Below are 24,963 nucleotides of genomic sequence, written 5' to 3' on the forward strand. Positions count from 1 at the left end.
AACCTAGTCAGTGTTCTGTCATTCAAGGTGGAAATAATGGTTTACACTTCAGACCAAATGATTCAGATTTATAAGATTAAAAGCACACAAATAGGTGATTTTTTTGCATAGAAAAACTGATTTTGACATGCTGATGTATGATTATATTATGTTTTGTGGAGGACATGACGGTTTAAATCCTAAAGGTGGACTTTATAACTTTTCTGGTGGAGGGGTCCATCTCTTGCTTGACTCTAAGGAAACATTATTGTTTTGTTTTAAATTCTCCACAGTACAGCCTGAGACTTATTACTAACTTTTTAGCGTTTAATCAATTACAGATGTATTTCTTGCTCAAAGTGTAACTGCTGTAACTTGGTTAAATTGTGGCAACCGTAACTCAGGCACAGTAATAACATGTAGTGTAACCTCAACCTGACAAGTTACACAGTTTTACACCTTTAAGAAACTAAATCTATGATCTTTGCTGTTTCAATTTTGATGATTTGTTTGGAGGTTAATTTGTTAGTTTTGTCTTGTCAGTGTATATATACAAGAATGTCATGTATAAAGGTACATTTACTCCAAAACATTTGAATGTGTAAATGTTGTTTTGTACACTTGTAATTTTTTTTTTACTCTTACAAATTTCGTTTTACTCTTATAGCAGGTCCCTAGTGGCACAAACTGTTCAGGTAAAGAGAGTAATTGTACAATACAATATATGGTGTAGTTTTTGAAAGAAATCTGCTGTTTTCAGTTTCAAATCAGTCGTTGCGCTTTCAAATAATTTTGAGACAAACTCGACGCAACAAATGTCTCAAAACTTGTGAAAGAGTAATTTTCAGAATTGTACTTGTAAAATTACTAAGTTGCATCTGTAAAATGAAATTTCTAAGTGTTAAAGAGAAATATTTTCCTTTACCAGTGTACAAATCAACATTTACACATTCAAACATTCTGAAGCAATTGTGACCAGATAAGAAATACCAACGTTGTTCTTGTTTAGGCTCCTGGTCTCGGGGGAGGCAGCTTCCCTCAGTCTGAAACCTGGAATCAGCACAGACCTGAACACACAGCGCTTTGGAGCAACAATATCGAGGTACTTCTGCTACTAGGGCTGGATATCATTAAGAAGTTGTATCTCGATATAGTGCACTTTTCGATTCAATTTCGGTGGCTAAATCATGACTGTGATACTAAAAGTCTTTGTTAAACCACTTCTTGAGCAAAGTTCATATGAAACACGCCCATTTTACTCATCAAAACTGTGAATATGTCAAATGTGTCACATAAATTAGTTTTTTTTTCTCTAAACAAGCAATAAAACTGTAGCGCTGTAACAAAAGAATTGAGTAAAATATACCAAAAAGCCCACAATATCAATACTGTATCATCACATTAAGCAATATTATATATCGATATTTTTATATTTTTGCCCACCACTATCTGCTACTGTTACTACAGTTAAATAGGCCAACATATTTACTTTGTTAATTTGAGCAAAGGAATCCACAGGCTCATCTTTGTTTGTCACACTGCTATTGTGGCAATAATAAATATAACAATAATCTTACGTCACTAAATTATTATTACATATTTTTATCCCCTAAATAATGTAAGTTACACTCACATGCAATGTTAGATCAAACTATACCGTAATGGGACTTTATTTATTTATTTAAAGGTTTTTTATTACACAAAATTGACTCTTGTGAGCTTTAAATCATTACAAATATACCTGGAATTGGGTTTTGTTTCATCCACACATGTTTAAGTAATCCGTTATTATTCATCTGTCTACATGTTTAAAACTCAGTTCAGTTGAGGGAGACAATTCCAGGGCTGAAATCCTGGAAAATTGACCGTCCATGTGTTTTCTGACAGGACAATGGGTGTGTGGGACAGGCTCTTATGGAGGAGAGGCTGATGATGCAACAACAGCAGATGGAGGATGACCAGCGATGGCTCGAGCAGGAGGAGAGCTTCATGGTGAGTTGAATTTCAGTAAAAACACCTTTATGTGTCTGGTTTTATACTTAAACAGTTCAGGCAAAAGAGTCAAAATGTTGGGAAAGTGTGAGTGGTAGTTTATGGAGGACTCAACCACCTAAAACAAGCTGAATGATGAACAGAGGAGGGTAGAGTAGACATAATTTGCACTCAAGTGAAAGTAACATTCAAAATAATATTACTCAAGTAGAAATACAAAGTAGTGGTCTATGAAATTACTGCACCCTAACCCCTAATAGTACTGGTTTGAAAGTAAGATCCGATTTGTCATTTGAGGTTAGTTAGAATTTTTGGGGGGATTTTCAAAGATAGACAAGAAAAATAGAGAGAAAAACTAAATAATATCTGAGGAAGCATTGCAAGCAACACAAATGTTCAAATAATTAAACGCTGTCTAGTCCATGCAAACATAACATACCATATATTATCTAAACCTTGATTTTTTTTATTATGGTTTCCTTTAGCTTTTGTCACTTCAAACTTGCACACAGTGAGAAGAGTAATGGGAGTAAAATGCGAAAATGAGAAAACTACTCCCAAAACGACAATTTCCTTAAAAAAGTACTCAAATAAACATAACTACTACCCACTTCTGATCATGAATTAGTAGGGTAACAATAACCAAAATATCGTGATTTCGTCTCATCGAAATTCTCACAATGATATCGTGGACCATCACAATATATCGAATTACAAGCCTTTTTGCTTAAATTAAGACTTATGGTGCAGCAGTAGCTAAAAAAAAAAAAAAAAAAGACAGAGGGAACTACATAGACCATGATCCTTTGCTCCGTTTCAGTGTAGACTACAAGAAGAAATAACAGTTCTCAGCACTTTTAAGTCTTAGTTCTTTGGATTAAGTCTTGTCAAGGCATTTTAAGAGGAAAAGTAGCATATTAACAGTTTTCTAAGCACACAAAATATTGCAATAAATAGAGACAGAGATTTGGATATTGTTACATCTCTAATCGTGAGCCTCCCCACCATATCGTGAGCTTTCCCACAATATCGCAATAAATATCGTACTGTGACGTTCGTGAGACTTGGGTATCGTTACAAACCTACGAATTAGTATAAATACAAGAATTTCTGCATCTTTATATTTTACGAAACATATACAAATATTCAGAATAGTTCATACAATTCTATAGAAGTCTTGTAAAAAGGGAACTCCCCAGAAGCTGAAGTTATAATCTTGTATTAAACCAAACATAAGTTCTCCCTATTATTCGAAAGTTTATATTTCTTTACCTCCTTGTCTAAAAGCAACTTATGTACACTATTGCACAACAGTATCAAAACAGTTTCTAATTCACAGCCCACCACCATGCAACAATATTTTGATTTTGAAATATAAAATTGATTTGTTGTGTTTTCCACTTTACCTGAAACCCGAACCTGAAACATTCCTAAAAGGCCACAGAGCTCCCAAACAAGACTGTTTTTCTTATCTGCGCCACAACCTGTTTTGGTCTTTGCCTTGATTTGCGTGCTGCTTGTTTTCATTTAGGTGAACAGAAGCTAAAGGAGGACACAGATCAGGAGAAAATCTCATTTATTATTGGGAATTATTTGATCCACTTCCTTTGAAAGAACCATATTTAAAGCTCTGGCCTAAAGTTAAACAAGGACAGATGATTTTGTTTTCTGTTAAGTTTTACTCAGATCTTCTTGACAATTTATGGCAGTTGAATACCTCAGCTGTTATTTTTCCACGTTTGAGCACATTTCTAAGGGATTGCAAACATGTGAGAGATATTTTGGTAACATTTTGTAATTCGTCAAAAGAAAGTTTTAAAGGTGGACTATAGGGGTGTAACGATATCCAAGTCTCATGATATGATATAGTCACGGTATGAACCTCACAGTACGATATTTATTGCGATATCATGGGAAAGCTCACTATACGGTGGGGAGGCTCACGATTAGGAATGTAACAATATCCAAATCTCTCTGTATGATATTTTCACAATATACATCTCATGGTATGATATTTGTTGCGATATTTAGTGGATGTTAACAAAACTTTTAATATGCTGCTTTTTCCTCTTAAAATGCCTTGACAAGACTTAACCCAAAGAACTAAGACTTAAAAGTGCCTAGAACTGTTATTTCTTCATGTAGTCTACATTGAAATGGAGCAAAGGATCATGGTCTATGTAGTTCCTTCTGCTTAAATTAAGAGTTATGGTGCAGCAATAGCTAAAAAAAGACTTGTAATTCGATATTTTGTGATGGTCCACGATATTATTGTGAGAATTTTGACGATACTATATCACGATATTTCGGTTATTGTTACATCCCTAGTGCACTATGCACTGTGACCTGCTTATCACAGAGATGTTATTGCTTTTGTGGAATATTATTATTAATAACAATAGTGACAAGAAAGCCCAGTTATAGGTCAGATCTCTGGAAAGGTGGGTGCACTCATTGTAAGAATGCGTGTTCATCAGCAATTTTTGAGTAATAAAAACAGATGGAATTGATAAATAAAAGACATACAAGTTTAATGCTATACCGTGGAACATTTCAGGCAAATCAGTAACATATCAAGACAAGCTGGTGGCTGAACACCTCCAGAAAAGTGACATAGTGTACTTTTAGAGGGTCTAAACTGGGTAAAATTGGTTCTTGTGAGCTTTAAGACACATTAGAAAGCTGTTATTTCCTCAAAAACATACCTGGGGTTGTGTTTTGTTTCATTCACACATGTTTGAGTAATCCTTTATTATTAGTCATCTACATCTCCAAAGCTCAAAATGCTCAGTTCCACCTTGTGATGTCATGTTGTGGTAGTTTTCTTTGAACAGCTCCTTTTAATTTTTGTTCAGTAGAGATTGGCAATTCCAGGACTGAGTTCACCCAAATGATTCTAGTGAAGGTTAATGAAGTTTAAAAATACAGTGGAGCACTTTCTGTATTACCACATGACATCACAATGTGGATGCTTGAGAGAAGAACTCAGCCTAAATATGTGTGAATGAAACAAAACACAACTCAAGCATGTTTCTGATGAGGAAACAACATAACATAGATCAGAAAATAGCATAGTACAAACCCTTAAAGCAACTTTATACCAGGCTTAGATACACTAAGCAGACTTCATACAAAACCTGCTCTATTCTGGCTCCAGACATTTCTTGTGCGTCTGTGGCCATGCCTGACCTCTTATATAAAAGCCAACTTTCCTTCAGTATAAATAATCACTTCTTCCATCAAAGGAAAATCATCCACATTCCTGGACACTTGATACCTGCCTCCACACAGGGATTTACATGTGCCTCAAGCTACCTCTGCTCTAAGCACTTTAAGCACCGATTTGGATTTTTACAGCTGAATTTGACGCTCACGATAAACGAAAAGCAGCATAGTCTGGTGGTGAAAACAGTCTAGAAGAGAGGAAGTGGGATTGGCAAAGGGAGGATAGAGGGAGGAGAGAGGAGAGGAGAGATGCGATGGAAACAGTGGGAGAGAGACAGACCAAGAGACTGCTGCATGTGTTTTGCACTGTGGCTTCTTTGGAAAACTTCATGCCATGGTTTCTCTCTCTTTCCTGACTCAACTTTTCTTAGCTTTTCTTTCTATTTCTACTTTCTCTGTTGCTCAGTCTGGGCGAGTCCTCTCCCTCTATCATAATGTCTTTTTCAATCTTTCTCTCATAACCTCCTCTAATTTTCTCCGCCCTTATTTCGATGGCCTCCAGTAGCTCCTTTCCACTTCCTGTCATCCGTATATGTTTTCCCAGGATGCATCTCTTCAAGGCTTGCTTCACCCAAACGGTACCTGGATTGAAACTGAAGATTTTGGCTTTGTTGCCATTTTGAAGGAATTTACTTTTAACATTTCGGATACAACTTTTTGCAAACTGGAATTTTCGTGTGCTGCTTCTGATAAAGTTAATGTCTTGGAGAATTCTTTTTTAAAACTGCTTGTCTTTTTTTGTTTTTGTTTTTTTAGCAGAAGACAGAGTCGAGAAACAGCAGAGGAAGCATTGACAGAGAAGACGGCATTTTACAAGCTCCGGTATGTCATGCTGTGAGAGGAACGCATTTTCATTACAACTTTACGATAACATACACTTTGTAGCAGGAGACATTTTCGCAGTAATTAAATGACTCTTGTGAGCTTTAAGCCATGTTATAATGTTGTTATTTCCTCAAAAACATACTTGGAGTTGTGTTTTGTTCCATTCCCACATGTTTGAGTAACCCTTTAATATCACTCTGTCTACATCTCCAAAGCTGAAAATGCTCCGGTGGAATAGAGTGTTTTTAGTTTGAGAGAAGAACTCAGCCTAAATATGCAGCGTTTGTGTTTTAAACATGTGTGAATGAAACAAAACGCCACCCCGGGTATGTTTTTGATGTGGAAACAACAAAGCATAGATCAGAAAATAGTGTAATATGAGCTCTTTAAAGTTTACAAAAGACTGATTTTGACATGACAGTTTAAATCTTGATGGTGGACTATGTAACTTTTCTGTGGAAGGAATTCGTCTTTTGCTTGACTCTAAGGAGATGTTATTGCTTTGCCTTAAATTTTCCACTGTATAGCATTAAACTTATTTTTTTTACATTTAACCAATTACAGGTGTATTTGTTGCTCAAAATACCTTGTAAAACGTGCATTCGAGCTCCAAATCTGATCTGTAACTTGGTCAAAGCAATAACATCTCCATGGAAACAAGAAGGTGGCGGACCCTTCAACAGAAAAGTTACATCGTGCAGTTTTAATGTCTGATTGGGAGATAGAGGAAGCATTCTGGTTGGGTGAAGCAGTCAAAGTATTTGTGCCAGGGAGGATACTGCCTATGGGCCAACCACATGACCACAAAGGCTCATGGGAAATTCAAATTCAGAACAGTGCGGGTGTTATTATACTGTGAACATGTATATTTAACCCAAGGCTGCATTTAGACAGCTCTCTGTACGATACTGCTGCTGTAACTACTCTTGTGTTTTTCATGCATTTGTCTGTTTGTTTTTGTACAGGGTGGAAGTCAACATATCTATCAGCCTATTGGGAAACCCGGTAAGAACTAAGAGGCCATTTTCATTAATAATATTACATTACAATGGTGTGTTAAATACAATATAAATTAAAAAATACATATATACTTTTTTTCTCAAAGTGGTTTTCTTCTACACATGCATTTGCAGATTTGTGTCTCTGGATAGTTTATATAAGTCAGTTGCTAGTTTTGTAGTCAGAACATTACAATGTGTGAATGTTAGGGGTGTAACGATATCCAAGTTTCACGATACAATATTGTCACGGTATGAACCTCACCGTACGATATTTATTGCGATATCATAGGAAAGCTTACGGTATGGTGGGGAGGCTCACGATTAGGGATGTAACAATATCCAAATCTCTCTGTAAGATATTTTCACCATATACATCTCATGATACGATATTTATTGTGATATTTTGTGGAGGCTAACGAAACGAACGATATGCCTTGACAAGACTTAATCCAAAGAACTAAGACTTAAAAGTGCTTAGAACTGTTATTTCGTCTTGTAGTCTACACAGAAAGGGAGTGAAGGATCATGGTCTATGGTTCCCTCTGTCTTTTTTTTTAGCTATTGCTGCATCATAACACTTAATTTAAGCAAAGAGACTTCTAATTCGCTATTTTGTGATGGTTCATGATATTATTGTGAGAACTTTTAACAATATGATATCACGATATTTCAGTTATTGTTACATCCCTAGTGAATGTGAATAATTATGTTCCACAGTAGGGCAGGTTAGATCTGTTTAGAGGCAAGCCCTTTCAGTAACCATTTATTATTTTTTATTTGACAAAAATGCATTTGAAAGCCATAAAAATGAACAGGTTTTTGACACCACTAGAAAACTTTTAATATGTTTTGTAGTATTTGATTGTAAATGGATATATTGGCGTGACGTTTCAGAACCTGCAGCTCCTCCAAAAAAGCCTCCCCGTCCTGGAGCTCCGGGTCACCTGACCAACCTGACCAGCCTGGCACCTGTCGAGAGTTACAACGAAGGGGTGAAGGTATGTGCTTATATAAAGATCATTTACATTTAGATCTGTGCACTAGTTGCCATGGTTTGCAACAACCATCTATCTATATCTCTATTGATACTTGTTAAAATGAGTAGCTATTTTCAATACTGGTTTTAGTATTGATTAGAGTCTGATTTTCAATACTTGTGACAATCCCTGTGGTTTTTGTAATCCCCTCGTCAAAAATGGTTAATGGGAGTCTATGTGGTCTTTCACTTGCTCTGCTACAGCTCAAGATCATTCTAAAGCTACTCAGGAAAGGTTCATTTATGCCCTGTTAATGCGACTTTTTAATGTTGATACTAGCTCAAATTAATTTCCGGTTTCAACACTAGTTTTAGTATAGATTAGTATCTGAGTTTCGATACTTTTGAAAGTCCTACAATTCACAAGGATTTATTTAGTGACACTGACTGGAAGCATGTTTTTTGTTTTTTTTCTTTTGTCCATTTTTCTCTGTGCTGATGCTGCATGTTTTGGTGGTTTGCTTTGGCCTAATGTGTTCTTCTTCTTCTCCTCCCTGCACTTCCTCCCCCTGCTGTAAACATTAACACCCCTCTATTCTTTTTACATCCAATTTTGCTTCCACCTTCTTAAAAAAAAAACTCTCCCCAAACCCCCCACTCCCGACCTCTCTCACCCCCTAAAGCCATGGAGGGTAAGCACATGTCTGTGTGTGAGTGTTGTTATATTAATAGACAGCGTAACTAAGTACCTTGTAGCTGATAGCAATTTTCTTTACCAGTGAGAGCCCCAAAGCCTGTCCTTGTTATTAATAAAAAAATAAAGTAAATGCATAAATAAACAAAGGTGGTGTTATGGTTTACTTTCTTTGGTAAAGAAAATAAGATGTTATAATGTACCAAAATATCCAGCATGCTGTTTCATGTAGGGCTCTGCTTTAATTAGTGGTAATTTTGTTAGCTAAATGTTTTTTGTTTTGCTTTTATTTTTGTCAGTGTCATATTTTAGCTGACAAAGACTAAATTAATTAAATAACACCGTTTTTAATAATTTAATAACAATTGTAATGCAGATGCTCCTACCAGATCAGCACATGGGATTGTACTTAAAGGGCCTATATTATGCAACGTTGAAACTTGTGTTTTAAGCCATGCTAGAATGTTGTTATGTCCTAAAAAGTATACCTGGAGTTGTGTTTTGTTTCATTCATACATTTGAGTAATCCTTTATTATTAGTCTGACTATATCTCCAAAGCTCAAAATGTTTTGTTCCACCTTGCCATGTCATGTAGTGGTAGATTTCAGGTTAACAGCTACATTTTGCCTTTTGATCAGTAGAGATTGAGAGAGTTTAAAAACCCAATGGAGCACTTGTTGTATCACCATATGACATCACAAGGCTGGTTTTCAGTTTGAGCAAAGAAAACAGCCTAAATATGCAGGATTTCTGTGTTAAAGAATCGTGAATAAAACAAAACATAACTCTAGGTAGGTTTGCGATGAGAAAACAACATAATATAACATAGATCAGACAGTAGTCGTAATATGGGGCCTTTGTTAGTTAGATTTTTCTATGATCACTAACATCTTAACAAAGTAGCAAAATAGTAATACTGATATAGACTAGTTTTGTGTTACGACTATATAGTTGTTAGAGAGCGGCTGACCTCTAGTGTTGTGCTGATTTAACTACAATGGTGTCTTTAAAAAAAAAACTAAATAGTGCTGAATTCAACAATAAATTTCGTTCACAAACTAAATTTAAAGTAAAATCAATATTTTTGTTTTCTGTGGGTCTAGTTACAACCTCAGGAGATCAGTCCACCTCCCACAGCCAACCTGGACCGGTCCAATGATAAAGTGTACGAGAATGTAACCGGTTTGGTAAAAGCTGTGATCGAAATGTCCAACAGGATCCAGCCGGCCGCCCCAGAGGAGTACGTGCCCATGGTCAAGGTAAAGCACAAGTTTATGTTACATTTGTGAGGCTATAGTAATCAGGCATAACTATTTGTCTATTGATAATGACTTATTTCCACCAATCACAATAAACAAAGAAAATGATTTTTTCCCCTGTGTAAAAGCAACTGTAATTTAATAAATGTAAGGTAAAGCTGTTTAATGTCATACTGTGGAACATACCAGACAGAGCAATGACATACCAAGAAGTTACATAGTACACCTTTAATGGACAGTACAATTAAATAAGGACGTTTAGAAATATCACCTTAACAACTGTTGGTAGATTACACTGAAAATCATCAAGACAATATATTTTCCCACTTCAAGTCATAATCACTCAAATCACTGCTGATTAGTGATTCCTCTTAAAAGGACAAAATGCTGTGTTGTTAATACAATCCAGCCACCAGCAGGTGCCATGATGAATATTTATATGATGACAGTGAGTTCATCGGGCAGTGGTTGTAATGTTGATGGATGCCTAATGTTTTAATGTTTTAATGTTTTAATGTGTTTTCATATGTTTGTGTTTTATAGGAAGTGGGTTTGGCCCTGAGGACGCTGTTAGCAACGGTGGATGAAACGATGCCTGTGCTACCAGCCAGCACACACAGAGAGGTGAATGTTAAGTACAGAACATAGTGCACCAGGACTAAACCAGGACTAAACCAGGACTAAACCAGGACTAAACCAGGACTAAACCAGGACTAAACCAGGACTAAACCAATAGTTTTTTAACCTTGCACTGGATCAGGATTAAACCAGGACTAAAACAAGAGTCAAGGGGTCTCACCCTGAACTAGGACCCAACCAGGACAAGTGTTGGGCAGTTACTAGGTACAAATTAAGGGATTACTGTAATCAGATTACTTTGTTGTAACACAGTAATGTGACTAGTTACATTTGAAAATTGAGTAATTAGATTACAGTTAGTTGGCCTAGTAACTTCTAGTTACTATTTCCCTTCCAAAATGTGTATTATCCATTAGAACTGTGCCGGAAAACAGTGAAACAGATCAACAGGAGCACGGCATGTCCCCTTCTGGTGTTTGGTGAGGCAGATGATCTGTGACACAAAAACCACACAAATATTGGTTTGTGGAGGACTGTACATGTGGCCTCTGCTCGAAATGAGGCTCTATAACAGAAAGTGTCATTAGTGTGAAGAATTCTTGCTTTTTTCCCCAAAGTAATTTATAGTGATCAGTAATCTAATTAATTTTGAAATAAAGTATTCAGAGTAGATTAAAATCTGATCAAAACTGGACTGAACTGTTCCAAGTGTGAGTAAAGAGAAGCAGCAGACAGACAAACTTCCACAGAAGTGAAGTAATTTAATTTGTTAGACAAAAGACTCAAAATGTGACACATTTGACTCCTCTGAACCTAAACATGAATGAAAACAGCACAAACATGTAGAAACTTCTAAAAAAATGGGAGTGTGAACAATCTGTGATTAACTGCACAAAATGCATGTGATTGAGAACAATTAATGAATGAATTTGTTACTTAGCAGCGTAAAAGTTTGTTTATAGTTTAGGAATGCTGCTAATGATGTTCTGTCATTTTGTAGATTGAGATGGCTCAGAAGTTGTTGAACTCTGACTTGGCAGAGTTGATATCAAAGATGAAGCTGGCCCAGCAGTACGTTATGACGAGGTTGGTCAAAACCACCTAAATCGTCTTTGTCTTGGTGATGTTCTTCTTTTCATTCATAATTATTTCATTTTCTTTCCAGTTTACAAAAGGACTATAAGAAGCAGATGTTGATGGCAGCTCATGCTCTCGCAGTTGATGCCAAGAACTTACTGGATGTGATCGACCAATCACGACTCAAGATGATTTCTCAGCCACGCCCACATTAAAAGGATCAGACATTTGAACTTTTATTTTGTGAAATCCAAAAAGACAAAGGGAAAAGTCAAGTGAAACAATGGATGAACAATGACACAAAATACTTTGCCTCTTCAAAACATTTAATACTTCCTATGTTTCAGTTGTATGTTTGTACTTTATTTTAACTAAGCTTCTCTCCACAACAATGGACTATTGAATTGAATTAATCACCAATTGTTCTTTTTTTTATCCATTTTAAAAGTTCTGCAGACTTCAATGGCTCAGAAAAAGACTAAAAGAGACACTGACATTGAAACACTTTCCAAATATGCAAGAACTGGATGCCCGAAGAAGACAATGAAGTGTTGTTTAAATGTGTTTTTTATATCATTATTAATTATTATGATTATTTGCAGCCTTAAGTTCCAAGGTTTGTGTGTCTGTCTTTCATGTGAATAGTATATAATTTACTGTACAGTCTCATATGTCATATTTTTGATGTTAACTTTGCTTCTTTGCATTCAGATATGGACAAACTGAAGAAAACTAAATTTAAGTTATCAAGAATATGCAGATAAAATATATTTTTGACATGATAAGGAAGATGAGATTTAAAGGCCTGAAACAGTATTCGGGATGAAATGGGCATAATCTTTATTCTTTTATATTCAAATTAATTGTTTTAAAGCAGTGGGTGTAAAAAAGCAAATCATTGTTTTATACTATTTGCATTTTCAAGGATAATCAAATACTCTGGTCAGCTCACAAAAGTCAATAAAACACTGTGAAAACTGAACTCTCTACTGCCCCTAGTGACTGAATGAGTGTCTGTGGACTGACCATTCTGCAGTCTGGTGGCTGAGGGGTCTGTTGTAAATGTTCTCATTTCAGTCTCCTCTGATGTGAGCTGGTTTAGGAGTAAAGAGAATAAGCAATGAGTGAAGGTGTTGGAGTCACTGTACAAGAAAAGAAACATCACAACCAAGACACTGCCATGTTTGTTACACTGCAACAGCCTTTACTCAGGAATCATCTCAAAATACTGTGATCACCTTCAGTTAATCCAAAATACAGCTGCTAGAATAAACAAGCACAAGACTTCAATCCATTTCTCCTGTGCTTTCCTCCCTCCATTGGCGACTGATACGTTATCATTGATTTTAAAAGTATTTTAACCACCTTTGAAGCTCTTTAACTATCAAGCTCCTTTATAAAAGAGCTCTTTATCACTCTCTGGTAGTTTCAAATGTTTATATTATCTTGTAAACACTTTGTAATGATCTTTTTGTAAAGTACTATTATGTATTATCATTATTTATTATTCCTGTGAACAAGCGGGAGGGACAGTTTCACAGGATTTTTACAGCAGGACACAGTACCACTATGCTATTCTGAAAATACTCTTGAACATTGGTCTCAGATATTACTCCACTTACAGTTAAATACATCATTCAATTTCATAGCACACATTCCTTTGTAGTTCAGAGGAAGTACTACAGGGGGTTAATAATTAAATGTGTTCCTGTATTTTAAAAATCAGCTCAAAACTTTTCACATGATCTTACTTCTGTATCAGGCATAATTCACTGTGTAAGCACTTTTGGATAACGAATCTTGGATAGAGTAGCCAAAAATTGTACTTAAGTATTCGTATTGCTACTTAAAAACAAAACAAAACAATAAAAAAAACAACAAAAAACTATTACTCAAGCAGAAGTACAAAGTAAATGTCCAGAAATTACTCAAGAAATATTAAACTACAAGGAGTAAGTACAAAAGCTACTGTAAATTGAAGGATGAAACATTAAATGATGCATCAAAGGTATGTTCAAAAATAGATGAGAAAATCATATCTGAAGTCCTGCAGAACTCCATACACCTTCACTAGAATCATTTGGATAATTTCAGCCCTAGAATTGACTACTAAACAAAAGGTAAATGGTATCTCTTAATTTGAAAACCACAGCTTGTGCGGTGCCCCAGAGGTCAATCCTGGGACCCCTTTTGTTCAGTCTCTACATGCTGCTGTTAGGTCGGTTAATACGCAGCAAACTCCTTGTCAAAGCCTGATCTCGTCAGATCTCAGAATCTAAGCAGGGCTGGGCGTGAGTACTTGGATGGGAGACTGCTGGGAAAATCAGATTCCACAGGGGGGCTCCAGTGTTAACAAACTGTTGTTGTGTCGTCAGGCAAGACACTTCATCTACATTGCCCTGTATGAAAGTGGTGTGAGCGTGAGTGGTGGTGATGGTCGGAGATCAGTGTGTGGATGCAAAACAACTTTTTCCAGCTAAACTCAGATAAGACTAAAGTCATCGTCTTGGGCTCACAGAAACAAAGAGGAGGTGTCAACAGTCACCTCCAGTCTCTCTCTCTAAAACCTTCAAATCAGGTTAGAAATGTAGGGTTAATAATGGACTCAGACTTGAAGTTAACAGCCACATCAAATCAATAACATCTGAAGATTTTTACAATCTAAAAAACATAGCAAAAATCAAAGGCATACTGTCCCGACCCAACACACAACATGTAATAGCAGAAAGACAAAAAAAGCATGCCATAGTGTCACAGTGACACACATTGCTCATGACTCAAGTTTACAATAAATTATATATTTTTAGGTTTAGATGTCTACTCATCTGAATCTATAAATAAACTTGATTCATGAGCAAGAGCCGTGCCCCAACAATATATGTAATGAAGATATTTATTTATAGACAATATGATGATAAGATGAAGTAGAGGTGGCTGGCTCAAGATGGGGGCTCTGTCTCAGGTGATCAACTCAGCTGATATAGGACCCCCCTCTGTTAATGTCTCATGGCTGAAAGACAAACAAGAGAGCAGGAATAGTTGAGACAAACTGTGGTGATGGGATAGGTTGGTACAAAGAGGCTTTTGATTAATCAGACGTGTTGTTCACTAAAGAGAAGTTGGTCCTGCTCCTTAATCTCAGTTAATCATTAACAATCATATCTTGATCTCAGAGATGATACCATTTATTTATGTATTTATTTATTTATTTATTGGATTCCCATTAGTCTTCACTGGAGTAAAGACTTCTTCCTGGGGCCCAAGCTGGCATAATTTACCATAAAATGTTCCATTATAAAAAAAAAAAAAAAAAAAAAAAAGCTGACACATAAGTTCATACAGTCCTGTTCTATAGTATTACATCATAAACATGAACTATAATATATCCAATAAATTACAATGAATAACTAGTGACTAAATAAAATTAAGTACAATTTTCATTATATTTCTTTAAATTTTCTTAAAAGTTGGTTCATTCTTGTGAACAATTAAAGTTTGGGGGAGTGTGTTCCAGAGCACTATCACTCTGTACATAACAGTTCTTTTAAGGACATTAGTCCTGGGCAGTGGAAGTATAAAATGGCCCTGTGAAGCTTGTCTTGTGTTAAAACCATGCTGACCACTAGAGGGCAGTAGTTGTGCAAACAGGCTCAACGGCCTTTGTAAAGTACACGTATTTTTACAAAGCAAAGTTTTGTTTAGTTATAAAAGCATTTATAATTGAATAAATGTAAGGTAGAGCTGTTTAATGTGGAACATTCCAGACAGAGCAATGACATATCCATAGAAACAAGTAGGTGACTGAGCCCCAAGCAAAAAGTTACATAGTACACCTTTAATGGACAGTACAATTAAATAAGAAAGTCTAGAAATATCACCTTAACAACTTGTAACAAACAGGCTGGTTTGTTACCCCAGAACCACACTTAGCACCTTCACCCTTCACTAAAGCACTTTAAAACACTACAATTTCCTAGCACACAGCACTTTTAACATATTTGCACATCACAAAATAAATTGCACACAATTGGTTTTGAAAAATATTTATTGCTTTCCTTTAACCATTTTTTATTCCTGAGGCACAGCACTTTAATTGGAAGTTGCTTGTCCCTGGAGGAAAAGGGAGACAATAATAAATTACATTTTAAATTGACTTTGTGCAATAAATATGGTGCAATATCTGTTTTAGAATGTTTTAAGTGTTGATGTGTTTAGTGTATTTTATTGTGTTTTAATGAATGGTGGATCTGCTTTTACTTACCTCCCCTTTTTATCTTCTGTCCAGGTGTGAAAAGAGTCCCCGGAAACGAGCTCCCTCTTTTATGGTTCCGGGCTGGACCACGTGTAACATTTTGTACAGGGGTTTTAGGTTAGGTATTTTATTGGTTTATGGGTTTTAACATTTAATTGGTGTAATGGTTTTAGGGTTTTATGTATATAGTTGGTGGTTTTAATAGTTATCTGGGTTTTGGGTTGTTTTATGGAGGTTTAGGTTTTAATTTTACGCTAATGATAATTTTAACCATCCCTGTTTTAGCATAGTGGTTTTATCCAATCAGTAGGACCGGCATAAAAGGCGCCTTCAAGATCAGTCTGTGTTCTGCTGCTGGAGAGGAAACTGCTGCCTGCCTCCGTTTTGCACCCTGCACTTTTTGCACTTGCACTTTTGTAATCATTGAAAAAACAAAAGTAAACTGTGGACCACTTGTACCGGTCTGTGTCTGGATTTGTTTTTTTACCTTGCCCACTGAACCCCAAGCCGCTCACGGTCAACCTACGTTACACAACTGTTGGTAGATTACACTGAAAATCATCAAGACAATATATTTTCCCACTTCAAGTCATAATCACTCAAATCACTGCTGATTAGTGATTCCTCTTAAAAGGACAAAATGCTGTGTTGTTAATACAATCCAGCCACCAGCAGGTGCCATGATGAATATTTATATGATGACAGTGAGTTCATCAGGCAGTGGTTGTAATGTTGATGGATGCCTAATGTTTTAATGTTTTAATGTGTTTTCATATGTTTGTGTTTTATAGGAAGTGGGTTTGGCCCTGAGGACGCTGTTAGCAACAATGGATGAAACGATGCCTGTGCTACCAGCCAGAACACACAGAGAGGTGAATGTTAAGTACAGAACATAGTGCACCAGGACTAAACCAGGACTAAACCAGGACTAAACCAGGACTAAACCAGGACTAAACCAGGACTAAACCAGGACTAAACCAATAGTTTTTTAACCTTGCACTGGATCAGGATTAAACCAGGACTAAAACAAGAGTCAAGGGGTCTCACCCTGAACTAGGACCCAACCAGGACAAGTGTTGGGCAGTTATTAGTTACAAAGTAAGGGATTACTGTAATCAGATTACTTTGTTGTAACAGAGTAATGTGACTAGTTACATTTGAAAATTTGAGTAACTAGACTACAGTTAGTTGACCTAGTAACTTCTAGTTACTATTTCCCTTCCAAAATGTGTATTATCCATTAGAACTGTGCCGGAAAACAGTGAAACAGATCAACAGGAGCACAGCATGTCCCCTTCTGGTGTTTGGTGAGGCAGATGATCTGTGACACAAAACCACACAAATATATCAAAATATGCAAGAACTGGATGCCCGAAGAAGAGAATGAAGTGTTGTTTAAATGTGTTTTTATATCATTATTAATTATTATGATTATTTGCAGCCTTAAGTTCCAAGGTTTGTGTGTCTGTCTTTCATGTGAATAGTATATAATTTACTGTACAGTCTCATATGTCATATTTTGATGTTAACTTTGCTTCAGTTTGTCCATATCTGAATGCAAAGAAGCAAACATAATTCAAGTTATCAAGAATATGCAGATAAAATATATTTTTGACATGATAAGGAAGATGAGATTTAAAGGCCTGAAACAGTATTCAGGATGAAATGGGCATAATCTTTATTCTTTTATATTCAAATTAATTGTTTTAAAGCAGTGGGTGTAAAAAGCAAATCATTGTTTTATACTATTTGCATTTTCAAGGATAATCAAATACTCTGGTCAGCTCACAAAAGTCAATAAAACACTGTGAAAACTGAACTCTCTACTGCCCCTAGTGACTGAATGAGTGTCTGTGGACTGACCATTCTGCAGTCTGGTGGCTGAGGGGTCTGTTGTAAATGTTCTCATTTCAGTCTCCTCTGATGTGAGCTGGTTTAGGAGTAAAGAGAATAAGCAATGAGTGAAGGTGTTGGAGTCACTGTACAAGAAAAGAAACATCACAACCAAGACACTGCCATGTTTGTTTTTGATTTATTTCAAAGCAGGTGACAATACAATACTTCAGAGGAACAGTGGAGACATTCATTTTGGTTTCCAACTGTGTCCAGTATGAGCAGATTCTCACACATTGATGAGACGCTGCTTTTCCTGCTTAAATGATGCACTTTAAACATGACACATGTAAATAGTGGCACCACGGTTCCCTGAGTTCAGACTTCTCTCTATGACATTGATTCCAGCTGCTTTGTATGAATCTACAGCATTCATGTTGAGCAGGAGGACCAGGCCTCGGACTTTATCTAGGTCTGCCTCTGTCTTATGCCACAGGTACACAGGATCTCCACTAGTGTTTTCATTCAGGTTGACGTCCACCAACTTAAAACCAGCCTTCTGCATATCTTCATACTGCTTGTAGTTGGTGGAGATGTTGAGGGCAGACAGGCTGCTCTCTTCGTCTGTGGTCTTACGGTACCAGATGAAGACCTCAGTCCCTCCCTCTGCTCTCAGGTTGGTGTTCACATCCACTCGGGTGTAGCCGTTGTTGAACAAAGTCACGTCACGGTCGTAGGTGTTAGTGGCAGTGACGTTACAGATGTAGATGGGCTTCTGTCTTTTCAACCAGGCGTACACGTAGTTTCCTCCAGCTTCAAGATTCAGATTACAGGTCACCTGCTCCCACACACCCCTGGCGGTCAGGTAGTTAGCCTCAGAGCTGGCTTGAGCGGTAACGGTCACATCTACAATGGGGACATCATACGTTCCAGCGGCCCTAGAGTACCACATGTAGATGGGAACTCCAGTGGTACCAGAGTTTAGATTCTTCTCGATCTTGACGTAATCCTTGAGCCCGACCTCCATTTCCTTGTTGAATGTGACCTGAACCCTGGTGACCGCAGGCTGGTCTCCTTTTTGGTACCACAGGTAGATGTTGTCTGCACCTGGTATGCCTTCATTCAGATTTGTAGGGATTTTATGGAAGCCTTTAGCCTGGAGCTCCTTCTCTTCTTCAGTGTTGGTGGAAACATCCAGGGCAGTGATGACAGGGGCCATGCTGTCTACAATATGTAATAAATAAAAAAGGCAAAAGAAAAGCAAACCATTAGTTATGAGTTTCATCAAAATGTATGTAATAAATGTTACAAAAATGTACCTTGTTGTTGAGTCCAAATGTGGAGGCGTGAAGAACTGAATTCAAGTTCAAGATTGAAGATGAGTTCTGCTGTGGTCCAACCCCGAGGATCTGCTCTTTATATACTAGTCCATACACCAGTCACACCTATAGGTGTGTACTTCACTGGAAATATCATGATTGATGAAAGTGTTACTTTCTTACTTTACATGCCTCTGTTTCATGGAAATGTGGAGAGTAAAAAGTTGAAATGTCTCAATTGTATGACAATGCCCAACGCTTGCATGACACTATAGTCATTCATTTCCTGTTGGCGTGTACTTTGCTGGAAATATCATATGATTGCTCAAAAGGTTACTTTCTTACTTTATCAGCCTGTTTCCATGGAAATGTGGAGAATAAACAATTGAATTGTCTCAATTACATGACCATACCCAACACATAACATGCTATAGCAAAACACGTTTTTTCAATGTTGTATGTGAGACTGGTCCATTTACTGAAGAGCCCCAAAAGGACAATTTTGCACATTCTCTACACATACAATAGTCTGATCTCATCAGATCTCAGAAGCTAAGCAGGGCTGGGCTTGGGTACTTGGATGGGTTGGAGGCCGCTGGGAAAATCAGGTGCCACAGCAGGACTCCAGTGTTAAAAAAACTGTTGTTGTGTCTTTAGGCAAGACACTTCACCTACATTGCCATGTATGAATGTGAAAATGTGCCCCAACAATATATGTAATGAAGATATTTATTGATAGACAATATGATGATAAGATGAAGTAGAGGTGGCTGGCTCAAGATGGGGGCTCTGTCTCAGGTGATCAACTCAGCTGATATAGGACCCCCCTCTGTTAATGTCTCATGGCTGAAAGACAAACAAGAGAGCAGGAATAGTTGAGACAAACTGTGGTGATGGGATAGGTTGGTACAAAGAGGCTTTTGATTAATCAGACGTGTTGTTCACTAAAGAGAAGTTGGTCCTGCTCCTTAATCTCAGTTAATCATTAACAATCATATCTTGATCTCAGAGATGATACCATTTATTTATTTATTTATTTATTTATTGGATTCCCATTAGTCTTCACTGGAGTAAAGACTTCTTCCTGGGGCCCAAGTTGGCATAATTTACCATAAAATGTTCCATTATTTAAAAAAAAGAAAAAAAAAAAGAAAAGGAAGCTGACACATAAGTTCATACAGTCCTGTTCTATAGTATTACATCATAAACATGAACTATAATATATCCAATAAATTACAATGAATAACTAGTGACTAAATAAAATTAATTACAATTTTCATTATATTTCTTTAACATTTTCTTAAAAGTTGGTTCATTCTTGTGAACAATTAAAGTTTGGGGGAGTGTGTTCCAGAGCACTATCACTCTGTACATAACAGTTCTTTTAAGGACATTAGTCCTGGGCAGTGGAAGTATAAAATGGCCCTGTGAAGCTTGTCTTGTGTTAAAACCATGCTGACCACTAGAGGGCAGTAGTTGTGCAAACAGGCTCAACGGCCTTTGTAAAGTACACCTATTTTTACAAAGCAAAGTTTTGTTTAGTTATAAAAGCATTTATAATTGAATAAATGTAAGGTAGAGCTGTTTAATGTGGAACATTCCAGACAGAGCAATGACATATCCATAGAAACAAGTAGGTGACTGAGCCCCAAGCAAAAAGTTACATAGTACACCTTTAATGGACAGTACAATTAAATAAGAAAGTCTAGAAATATCACCTTAACAACTGTTGGTAGATTACACTGAAAATCATCAAGACAATATATTTTCCCACTTCAAGTCATAATCACTCAAATCACTGCTGATTAGTGATTCCTCTTAAAAGGACAAAATGCTGTGTTGTTAATACAATCCAGCCACCAGCAGGTGCCATGATGAATATTTATATGATGACAGTGAGTTCATCGGGCAGTGGTTGTAATGTTGATGGATGCCTAATGTTTTAATGTTTTAATGTTTTAATGTGTTTTCATATGTTTGTGTTTTATAGGAAGTGGGTTTGGCCCTGAGGACGCTGTTAGCAACGATGGATGAAACGATGCCTGTGCTACCAGCCAGCACACACAGAGAGGTGAATGTTAAGTACAGAACATAGTGCACCAGGACTAAACCAGGACTAAACCAGGACTAAACCAGGACTAAACCAGGACTAAACCAGGACTAAACCAGGACTAAACCAATAGTTTTTTAACCTTGCACTGGATCAGGATTAAACCAGGACTAAAACAAGAGTCAAGGGGTCTCACCCTGAACTAGGACCCAACCAGGACAAGTGTTGGGCAGTTACTAGTTACAAATTAAGGGATTACTGTAATCAGATTACTTTGTTGTAACAGAGTAATGTGACTAGTTACATTTGAAAATTTGAGTAACTAGACTACAGTTAGTTGGCCTAGTAACTTCTAGTTACTATTTCCCTTCCAAAATGTGTATTATCCATTAGAACTGTGCCGGAAAACAGTGAAACAGATCAACAGGAGCACAGCATGTCCCCTTCTGGTGTTTGGTGAGGCAGATGATCTGTGACACAAAACCACACAAATATATCCAAATATGCAAGAACTGGATGCCCGAAGAAGAGAATGAAGTGTTGTTTAAATGTGTTTTTATATCATTATTAATTATTATGATTATTTGCAGCCTTAAGTTCCAAGGTTTGTGTCTGTCTTTCATGTGAATAGTATATAATTTACTGTACAGTCTCATATGTCATATTTTGATGTTAACTTTGCTTCAGTTTGTCCATATCTGAATGCAAAGAAGCAAACATAATTCAAGTTATCAAGAATATGCAGATAAAATATATTTTTGACATGATAAGGAAGAAGAGATTTAAAGGCCTGAAACAGTATTCGGGATGAAATGGGCATAATCTTTATTCTTTTATATTCAAATTAATTGTTTTAAAGCAGTGGGTGTAAAAAAGCAAATCATTGTTTTATACTATTTGCATTTTCAAGGATAATCAAATACTCTGGTCAGCTCACAAAAGTCAATAAAACACTGTGAAAACTGAACTCTCTACTGCCCCTAGTGACTGAATGAGTGTCTGTGGACTGACCATTCTGCAGTCTGGTGGCTGAGGGGTCTGTTGTAAATGTTCTCATTTCAGTCTCCTCTGATGTGAGCTGGTTTAGGAGTAAAGAGAATAAGCAATGAGTGAAGGTGTTGGAGTCACTGTACAAGAAAAGAAACATCACAACCAAGACACTGCCATGTTTGTTTTTGATTTATTTCAAAGCAGGTGACAATACAATACTTCAGAGGAACAGTGGAGACATTCATTTTGGTTTCCAACTGTGTCCAGTATGAGCAGATTCTCACACATTGATGATATACGCTGCGTTTCCTGCTTAAATGATGCACTTTAAACATGACACATGTAAATAGTGGCACCACGGTTCCCTGTGTTCAGACTTCTCTCTATGACATTGATTCCAGCTGCTTTGTATGGATCTACAGCATTCATGTTGAGCAGGAGGACCAGGCCTCGGACTTTATATATGTCTGGCTCTGTCTTTCGCCACAGGTACACAGGATCTCCACTAGTGTTTTCATTCAGGTTGACGTCCACCAACTTAAAACCAGCCTTCTGCATATCTTCATACTCCTTGTAGTTGGTGGAGATGTTGAGGGCAGACAGGCTGCTCTCTTCGTCTGTGGTCTTACGGTACCAGATGAAGACCTCAGTCCCTCCCTCTGCTCTCAGGTTGGTGTTCACATCCACTCGGGTGTAGCCGTTGTTGAACAAAGTCACGTCACGGTCGTAGGTGTTAGTGGCAGTGACGTTACAGATGTAGATGGGCTTCTGTCTTTTCAACCAGGCGTACACGTAGTTTCCTCCAGCTTCAAGATTCAGATTACAGGTCACCTGCTCCCACACACCCCTGGCGGTCAGGTAGTTAGCCTCAGAGCTGGCTTGAGCGGTAACGGTCACATCTACAATGGGGACATCATACGTTCCAGCGGCCCTAGAGTACCACATGTAGATGGGAACTCCAGTGGTACCAGAGTTTAGATTCTTCTCGATCTTGACGTAATCCTTGAGCCCGACCTCCATTTCCTTGTTGAATGTGACCTGAACCCTGGTGACCGCAGGCTGGTCTCCTTTTTGGTACCACAGGTAGATGTTGTCTGCACCTGGTATGCCTTCATTCAGATTTGTAGGGATTTTATGGAAGCCTTTAGCCTGGAGCTCCTTCTCTTCTTCAGTGTTGGTGGAAACATCCAGGGCAGTGATGACAGGGGCCATGCTGTCTACAATATGTAATAAATAAAAAAGGCAAAAGAAAAGCAAACCATTAGTTATGAGTTTCATTAAAATGTATGTAATAAATGTTACAAAAATGTACCTTATTGTTGAGTCCAAATGTGGAGGCGTGAAGAACTGAATTCAAGTTCAAGATTGAAGATGAGTTCTGCTGTGGTCCAACCCCGAGGATCTGCTCTTTATATACTAGTCCATACACCAGTCACACCTATAGGTGTGTACTTCACTGGAAATATCATGATTGATGAAAGTGTTACTTTCTTACTTTACATGCCTCTGTTTCATGGAAATGTGGAGAGTAAAAAGTTGAAATGTCTCAATTGTATGACAATGCCCAACGCTTGCATGACACTATAGTCATTCATTTCCTGTTGGCGTGTACTTTGCTGGAAATATCATATGATTGCTCAAAAGGTTACTTTCTTACTTTATCAGCCTGTTTCCATGGAAATGTGGAGAATAAACAATTGAATTGTCTCAATTACATGACCATACCCAACACATAACATGCTATAGCAAAACACGTTTTTTCAATGTTGTATGTGAGACTGGTCCATTTACTGAAGAGCCCCAAAAGGACAATTTTGCACATTCTCTACACATACAATAGTCTGATCTCATCAGATCTCAGAAGCTAAGCAGGGCTGGGCTTGGGTACTTGGATGGGTTGGAGGCCGCTGGGAAAATCAGGTGCCACAGCAGGACTCCAGTGTTAAAAAACTGTTGTTGTGTCTTTAGGCAAGACACTTCACCTACATTGCCATGTATGAAAGTGGTTTGACAAAAGACAAAAAAAACCCCAAAAAAACATAAGACATAGTGTCACAGTGACACACATTGCTCATGGCTCAAGTTTAAAGTGAATAAAATATTTTAGGTTTAGATATCTGCCCATCTGAATCTGTAAATAAACTTGATTCATGAGCAAGAGCTGTGCCCCAACAATATATGTAATGAAGATATTTATTGATGGACAATATGATGATAAGATGAAGTAGAGGTGGCTGGCTCAAGATGGGGGCTCTGTCTCAGGTGTTCAACTCAGCTGATATAGGACCCCCCTCTGTTAATGTCTCATGGCTGAAAGACAAACAAGAGAGCAGGAATAGTTGAGACAAACTGTGGTGATGGGATAGGTTGGTACAAAGAGGCTTTTGATTAATCAGACGTGTTGTTCACTAAAGAGAAGTTGGTCCTGCTCCTTAATCTCAGTTAATCATTAACAATCATATCTTGATCTCAGAGATGATACCATTTATTTATGTTATTTATTTATTTATTGGATTCCCATTAGTCTTCACTGGAGTAAAGACTTCTTCCTGGGGCCCAAGCTGGCATAATTTACCATAAAATGTTCCATTATTTAAAAAAAAAAAAAAAAAAGAAAAGAAAAGCTGACACATAAGTTCATACAGTCCTGTTCTATAGTATTACATCATAAACATGAACTATAATATATCCAATAAATTACAATGAATAACTAGTGACTAAATAAAATTAATTACAATTTTCATTATATTTCTTTAACATTTTCTTAAAAGTTGGTTCATTCTTGTGAACAATTAAAGTTTGGGGGAGTGTGTTCCAGAGCACTATCACTCTGTACATAACAGTTCTTTTAAGGACATTAGTCCTGGGCAGTGGAAGTATAAAATGGCCCTGTGAAGCTTGTCTTGTGTTA

General features: G+C 37.2%; 3 protein-coding genes across 3 annotated transcripts in view; 1 reads left to right on the forward strand and 2 right to left on the reverse strand.

Moving 5' to 3' along the window:
- The window catches only part of LOC110168868 (focal adhesion kinase 1-like), a 61,201-nt gene extending 49,027 nt beyond the window's left edge, over positions 1-12,174 (forward strand). The window contains 9 exon segments of the mRNA XM_055157201.1: positions 989-1,081; positions 1,867-1,971; positions 5,953-6,018; positions 6,987-7,026; positions 7,917-8,020; positions 9,797-9,952; positions 10,496-10,576; positions 11,532-11,617; positions 11,697-12,174. Of these exon segments, the coding sequence (XP_055013176.1) occupies positions 989-1,081; positions 1,867-1,971; positions 5,953-6,018; positions 6,987-7,026; positions 7,917-8,020; positions 9,797-9,952; positions 10,496-10,576; positions 11,532-11,617; positions 11,697-11,823 (858 nt within the window). The 3' untranslated portion in view covers positions 11,824-12,174.
- A 5,702-nt stretch (positions 12,175-17,876) lies between these two features.
- On the reverse strand, positions 17,877-19,166 carry LOC129410104 (uncharacterized). Its single transcript, XM_055157463.1, has 2 exons — positions 19,013-19,166; positions 17,877-18,917 (listed from the first exon to the last, which is right to left on the reverse strand). Exon 2 carries the CDS (start codon positions 18,910-18,912, stop codon positions 18,028-18,030), a length of 885 nt encoding a protein of 294 aa, XP_055013438.1. The 5' UTR covers positions 18,913-18,917; positions 19,013-19,166; the 3' UTR covers positions 17,877-18,027.
- Positions 19,167-22,379: 3,213 nt separating this feature from the next.
- LOC129410026 (uncharacterized) lies at positions 22,380-23,469 on the reverse strand. Its single transcript, XM_055157094.1, has 2 exons — positions 23,365-23,469; positions 22,380-23,269 (listed from the first exon to the last, which is right to left on the reverse strand). The coding sequence occupies exon 2, from the start codon at positions 23,262-23,264 to the stop codon at positions 22,380-22,382; it is 885 nt and encodes a 294-aa protein (XP_055013069.1). The 5' UTR covers positions 23,265-23,269; positions 23,365-23,469.
- Between the last annotated feature and the right edge of the window lie 1,494 nt (positions 23,470-24,963).

This window comes from Boleophthalmus pectinirostris, unplaced genomic scaffold, assembly GCF_026225935.1.
Source record: "Boleophthalmus pectinirostris isolate CB_2022bp ecotype Guang Dong unplaced genomic scaffold, ASM2622593v1 HiC_scaffold_21, whole genome shotgun sequence".
NCBI classification, from domain to species: Eukaryota; Metazoa; Chordata; class Actinopteri; order Gobiiformes; family Gobiidae; genus Boleophthalmus; species Boleophthalmus pectinirostris.